The following is a 6,740-nucleotide window of genomic DNA, read 5'->3' as shown; positions in this document are numbered from 1 at the left end:
CATTAGTATACATTAATATCACTAAATGTACATAAGGTAGTCATAATAGTCGATTTATCCAGTACAAACCTTATTTTCAGTGGCATGCTTCTCCTTCTCCACTTTGGCCAAGGTGAGCTCTAAGTCATCAATGTCCTTCTTCAGCTCAGAGCATTCATCCTCCAGCTTCCTCTTCTTAGCAGTCAGCTCAGCATTGATTTCCTCTTCATCCTCCAGTCTCTCACTTGTCTCTTTGAGTTTAGCCTCCAGCTGGATCTTGCTCTTGATGAGTCCCTCACACCTTTCCTCTGCATCTCCCAGGTTCTCAACTTCCTTTGATTTTTGTTGAATAAAAAATATATGGTTAAATTTTTTCCATAAATTTTAGTATGATGATAATAATCAGATTGGTTAGTTATTGAACATGTAATGCAGCAGATAACAAAGCAGATCACATGCATAATAACAAAATATAACAGTCTAATACGTATGCAACTTTATATGTAAATTTGGGATTAAGTTAGGTAATTTCTGAAATATAAATCAAAATAATCAAAAGAGGTTTTTCTGTCTACTTACAGCAGCCACTTGGAGCTGCAAGTCATTCTTCTCCTGCAGCAGGGAAACCATTTTCTCCTCCAGTTCCTTCTTTTTGGCCAAAGCAGTAGCCAGGTCTGATTTCATCTTCTCATAATTCTCCTTCATGTTCTGCAGCTCTTTCTCAGTCTCAGCACTCTTCAGAAGAGGCTTGATCTTGAAGTAGAGTTTCAGCCATGGCCAGTTCTTCACATTCATGAATGAACGAATGTTGTACTGGATTGAATAAATGGACTCCCTGTGAATTAAAAACAAATTAAAAAACACAATTTTAAACACAGTTGTTTATCTGACAATCAACCTACCTCCTTTCCATCATCTTAACAAACTCCTTCCTCATCACATAACCTCTGCAAAGAGCCTGAGTCATGGTCACCAGTGAAGCCARTTTCTCATCTCTCATCTCCTCAAGAGTACCCAGCAGACCAGCTTTGAAGAACACCTACAATGTCAACCCAATAGCATTGATTGTCAGCACACAACCTAATTATTTAATCTTTTCCAGAGGTTTTGGTATTCCATAGAAGCCCTACCTTTGTGTGTCCAAATCTGTACTGAGTGTGGTCCACATCAATGGAGCCCAGGAGCTTCTCTGAAGCTTTTTTGTTGTCAATAAATTGTCCCTCAGGGATGACACTGGCATTCAATACTTTGTATCTGAAAATGAATAGCAATGAACTTTTGTTTCTTGTATTGGCCACTTAAATTATTTTTGAAATCAACATGAAAGGGTCTCAACCTCTGCTTGAAGTCACCATAGAGGATTCTGCTTGGGAATCCCTTTCTGCAGATTCTGATGCCTTCCAGCACACCGTTACACCTCAGCTGATGGATGACCAAGAAGTTCTCCATAAGACCTGGTTGTTGAATATACATATGTGTAATTAGAATATATACCCATGTCACTATTGCAGTGCAACAATTTGGACAATGGACTTCTTACCTGGAGTCTTTGATTCATTGGGGATCAGGCAACGCACAAAATGAGGATGGGTGCTCCTCAAGTTGGTCATCAGCTTGGCCAAGTTCTCCTGTGGATCACTAGCACTTTAGCATAATTTGAACATTATCTTCTCATAAGTTTTCAAAAGCTACAAAAGTTTACACACCCTGAAAAGAGCAGACACCGTCTGGAAGGAACCACCCTTCTTCTTACCGGCCTTCTTTCCACCACCAGACTCAGCTGTTTATTTAAAGATGAAATGTCATACTTTTATGTCCAATGTCTCTCATTTGATAGATAAGCATCTTTTCAAAACAATAAATGCTTTACCCAAAATTTTGGATAACAATGAAATATTATTAGGTTACACTTGATGTGTATGCTATTTTTTTTCTATCTTACCTTCAGCTGAGGCATGGGCTGCATAGAGGAAGCACAGCAGTTTGTTTCCAGACTTCTGGTAGAGCTGAACAACTGAGTCRTTCAGTGGGTCCTTGTTCTTGTCCAGCCAGCCAGTGATGTTGTAGTCCACTGTACCAGCATAGTGAACCAGGGAGAAGTGAGCCTCAGCTTTGCCCTTGGCAGGCTTTGGCTTCTCAAAGGCYTTGGTCTTGCCAAGATGCTGATCAACCAGCTTATTCTTGAAAGTTGTATCAGAGGCCTTGGGGAACATGCACTCCTCTTCAAGGATGGAGAAGATGCCCAGTGGCTGGGAACAAATTAGAAATTGAAATTGAAAGTAAAAACAATGTTATAATACAAAAATCATGTACAGTGATTATTTATACTTGTACTCATAAAAAATTGATCATTACAAATACTTACCTTCTCAATAAGCTCAATGCAGGCAGCCAAGTCCATACCGAAGTCAATGAACTCCCACTCAATACCCTCCTTCTTGTACTCCTCTTGTTCCAGCACAAACATGTGTTGGTTGAAAAACTGTTGCAGTTTCTCATTGGTGAAGTTAATGCAGAGCTGCTCCAAGCTGTTGAACTGCATAAAAAGAAACATTATTTAAATTCACGGGAAAAAATTATGATCATTAAACTGTTCAGGATCCAAAAAAACAACAACAAAAAAACTCACATCAAAGATCTCAAATCCAGCAATGTCCAACACTCCAATGAAGAATGCTCTTGGCTGCTTTGTGTCCAACATCTCATTGATACGGATGACCATCCACAAGAACATTTTCTCATAGACAGACTTGCACAGAGCTGAGACAGCATTGTTGACCTAGAAGAAGATATATTAAACAAAGTCAGTTAGCCAATGTTTTGCACCAAGTAACATTTGTAACATTTTGAAAAATACACAAAACAAACAAAAACACATGCAGCATAGATTGAATTACCTGTGGGACGGTCTGACCTTTGGTGACCATCTCATTTCCGACTTTGACTCTTGGGTAGCACAGAGATTTCAGCATATCAGCTGAGTTCAGGCCAAAAAGGTAGGCGATTTTATCAGCCACTATTCAAAAGAAAAAACATGATTTTAATTACCTTGAAACTAATCTTATACACTAGCTAACTCAATAACCGACAGTAACAGTTTTTTATCAGTTACCCTCAGTGCCATCTGGTTCAGCCTGCTCCTCACGCTGCTTCTGCTTGAATTTCATGTTTCCATGATGCATCACAGCACCAGTCAGCTTGTAGATGTTGATTTTCTCATCAGCAGTGAAGCCCAAGATGTCAATTGCAGTCTGCAAAATACAGTGTAACATTGATCTGGAACAAAAACAGATTTACTATCAAGTATAAAAGAACAAATAAAAAGTAAATGTATTTTTACATCTGTTGCAATGAACTCTTCCACATCATTGATGCTCTTGACTGTGATTTCACCCTGGCTGATCATGGGATAATCATAGGGGTTGGTGGTAATCAGCAGAGCCTCTGCAAACAAATAGAAGAAATGGATGCATTATAAAAAATGTTGTTTTCATGTTTTCAAAATACTATGTTCACGTATCTGTTTACATACCCAGAAGTTCAGGCTTGTGGCCTGTCATCAGCTGATAGAAGATATGGTAGCTCCTCTCAGCAGACAGCTGGAAGGTGACACGAGACTTCTCCAGCAGATCTGGACGAAACCGATAAAATTGGGGAATATAAAAATGTTGTACCACAGCACAAATCTCATATTCAAGAACAGATAATAGAGTAGTTAAAACGTACATGTTTCAATATCAGCTGAAGACAGCTTTCCAGAAGTACCAAAGTGGATCCTGATGAATTTACCCTAGAGAAGACATTAATAATTATAAGTCTTTCATTTTTGTAAGAAACATTTAGCACTATGTCATTACATTTATGTGATTACTTACAAAACGAGAGGAGTTGTCATTCCTCACAGTCTTGGCATTACCATAGGCCTCAAGCAGAGGGTTGGCAGCAACAATCTGGTCCTCAAGAGAACCCTGCAAAGGATTTTTTGAAAGGTTATTTCATCTTCTTTTCATAAAGTGTTGCCTCTTGTAAGCACTTTGAAATCCCATTTACCTGCATTTTGCCCGAGGTTGCGGCTGCTGCCTCTTTTTTACCACCAAGAGCTGCAATTGTTGCAAAGTACTGGATGACACGCTTGGTGTTGACAGTCTTTCCAGCACCGGATTCTCCGCTGGGGTACAAGAGAATGTTTTTAAGTTTCTTTCGGATAAGTATTGTAACAAAGTAAGATTCAAGGTGCTGTTGTACTCACGTAATCAGGACAGACTGGTTCTCACGATCTGAAATACAAACAACCCTCCTTTACAAGTTCGGTTTACACACATACTGATTCTTTTTAAAATAAAATCTTTGTCTTACCAGTGAGCATGAACTGATAGGCATTGTCAGAGATGGAGAAGATGTGGGGTGGAGCCTCAATCCTCTTCTTGCCTCTGTAAGCTGCTACACAAACAGCATCATACACAGGAAGCCACTTGTAGGGATTCACGACCACACAGAACAACCCAGAGTAGGTCTGACAGAGCAGAAGAGACAACAATTATATGCACATGCGGACTGATATTATATTTTGACTATCACAGTTTTCAGTCATGTGAAAACTCACATAGATCATCCATGATGCATAACGCTCTTTGAGATTATACAACACGCAAGGCTCATTGAGGTGGGTCATCATGGCCATGTCCTCAATTTTGTCAAACTTTGGAGGGTTTCTGGGATGGATGTCGTCCTCTTTTACAGTGACAGTCTAAATGGAAAGTAGGCTATTAAAGTGTCTGATAAAACAATGATAAAAATGTTATTTTACAGAGAATTTAATGTTAACTCTCCAAAATTGTTGTTATAGGTTTAAAAGCACAATATTCAACATAGTTCGATGAACATATTAAACATAATTAAAAACAAGTGCAAAAAAGTAGGAACAGCCTTTAAATTGTCAATTTTACCTTCCCTCCGTCTGTCTCTACAGTGGCTTTGCCACCCTCTTTCTTCACCAGTTTACCCTTGAGATACATCTCTTTCTCATCAACCACAAAAAAAGCAGATTTGGCATCAAATGGGGCTGTCTGGGCCTCAATCCTCTCTTTTTCTGGCTTCCGGAGGTAAATGGCCGCCGGGCCATACTGCTCCATCTCAGCGTCTGTGCTCATGATGGCACTAGTAGTGGAGCCTGAAAATGTAAGACTCTGGTATTATTACAAAATAAACCTACAATTCACCAAATAATTACTCTCTCACTGGAATTTTTACTAGGTACACCTTTTCACAAGCTTGTTAACACACATGGCAGCAAGCCAATACATTTACATTTCTGGATGCAGTGAAGATGACTTGCCGAAGTTCCAAATAAGAATCAGAATGGGCAATAAGGGGCATTTAAATAACTTAAATGTGGCATAATTGTTGAGTCAGAGCTGGAATTTTTATTCACTTCCGTCTCTATAGTTTCAGAGAATGGTTTGAAAAAGTGAAAAAATTCTGCATTTTCAAACCATTGGCTGAAAGCCTAAATATGGTTGTCTATGAAAATCCCAGTAGACCAAAAATTTCTGGAATACTTGAACTCCAACCAACAATCATGACATGTGCAAAATCACTTAAATCCCCTTTATTCCCCACGCTGATGCTCATTTGAAACTAGATCTAGATGCCTAAATACATTGACTTATTGTCATGTGATTGGCTGAAAACTATTTGTGTTAACAAGCTACTGAACAGGTGTACCTAATAAAGGTTCAGTGAGTGTATACCAGTATGATGCATAAGTTATAGATATATACCTCAGCTGATGCAAACTGAAATTCTTTGTGCTGCGTATGTCAAGGTGCTACAACAAAAAAGGTTAAAATATTGTTAAATCTGTTTTAGTATAAAATGATTTTAGTACATAAAATATCAGCATTTATACACTGTTTTAAAAGGTTATATGATGTGAAAAATCTAACAGATACAGAAATTATTCACTGCACTCACCTGTCTTAGATGCCTTTCAGTTAAAGCAAATGGCCAGGGCTGGTGCTTTTATACACAAAGTCCTGCCCCCTCAGCAGTTGTGGTCCACTTGATTTGGTCAGGAATGCTCAACACCTCACTGCTTAATGTTGATGATGTCAAAAATAAACAATTATCTTATCCTTAATTTAATATTACATGGCCAATCATTTGATTAGTTTAACTTCATGTATTTAATACTGTGCCAGTATTACATTGCTTTGCAAGTTTTTTTCAAATTAGTAAATTCTAAGAAGGTTAATGTGTTATGTACCAGCAAACTTTTGACACATAATTTATCTCTCTCTCTCTCTTTTAAGTTCAACATACTATTACCTCATCAAAATCTTTACTATAATAATTAATAAAATAATTTTGGAGCAAATTTTGAATTTTGATTATAATTTTATTTATATTTATTTGGTTTTTAAATGATGAACTGGTATTGTTCACAGTTCACCTAATAGCAAAACTACCCTCTATTCTTTAAAGAAAATGTCTTTCAGATATTTTATACAAGCCATTTTTAGGATATCAATGTGGCACTTGGTAATTTTGATATCAAAGCCAACAACCTCTAAATTCACAGGAGGGCTGTCATACTTCAGACATCTGAAATAGAATTCTAATGGAAGAACATTTAACTTGTATTTGATATGGGTTGTGAGCTCCTGGGAATGGAGTTTGAGTGYAAGCCAAATGAAGTCATTTAACACCAGAAAAATATTTCTTATAAATAAAATTAATGACTACCTTTAAAAGGCAAAATA

General features: G+C 37.7%; 1 protein-coding gene across 1 annotated transcript in view; it reads right to left on the bottom strand.

The window, feature by feature from the left end:
* The window catches only part of LOC106527115 (myosin heavy chain, fast skeletal muscle), a gene marked incomplete at its 3' end in the record, with an annotated part of 13,095 nt that overhangs the window by 3,245 nt on the left and 3,110 nt on the right, over positions 1-6,740 (bottom strand). Inside the window, exons 12-32 of the mRNA XM_014021887.1 lie at positions 4,926-5,149; positions 4,583-4,726; positions 4,336-4,492; positions 4,229-4,256; positions 4,030-4,147; positions 3,855-3,947; positions 3,706-3,769; positions 3,512-3,610; positions 3,320-3,423; positions 3,092-3,230; positions 2,877-2,995; positions 2,609-2,758; positions 2,345-2,515; positions 1,922-2,228; positions 1,686-1,759; positions 1,520-1,607; positions 1,316-1,433; positions 1,110-1,233; positions 882-1,018; positions 559-814; positions 70-312 (exon numbers count right to left, since the gene is read on the bottom strand). Of these exons, the coding sequence (XP_013877341.1) occupies positions 70-312; positions 559-814; positions 882-1,018; positions 1,110-1,233; positions 1,316-1,433; positions 1,520-1,607; positions 1,686-1,759; positions 1,922-2,228; positions 2,345-2,515; positions 2,609-2,758; positions 2,877-2,995; positions 3,092-3,230; positions 3,320-3,423; positions 3,512-3,610; positions 3,706-3,769; positions 3,855-3,947; positions 4,030-4,147; positions 4,229-4,256; positions 4,336-4,492; positions 4,583-4,726; positions 4,926-5,149 (2,957 nt within the window). The remainder of the gene's footprint in view (positions 1-69; positions 313-558; positions 815-881; positions 1,019-1,109; positions 1,234-1,315; positions 1,434-1,519; positions 1,608-1,685; positions 1,760-1,921; positions 2,229-2,344; positions 2,516-2,608; positions 2,759-2,876; positions 2,996-3,091; positions 3,231-3,319; positions 3,424-3,511; positions 3,611-3,705; positions 3,770-3,854; positions 3,948-4,029; positions 4,148-4,228; positions 4,257-4,335; positions 4,493-4,582; positions 4,727-4,925; positions 5,150-6,740) is intronic.

Source organism: Austrofundulus limnaeus, unplaced genomic scaffold (assembly GCF_001266775.1).
Source record: "Austrofundulus limnaeus strain Quisiro unplaced genomic scaffold, Austrofundulus_limnaeus-1.0 Scaffold4, whole genome shotgun sequence".
Taxonomy (NCBI): Eukaryota; Metazoa; Chordata; class Actinopteri; order Cyprinodontiformes; family Rivulidae; genus Austrofundulus; species Austrofundulus limnaeus.
The sequence above is the reverse complement of the archived record's forward strand: the minus strand, read 5'-3'. Positions and strand labels throughout refer to the sequence as shown.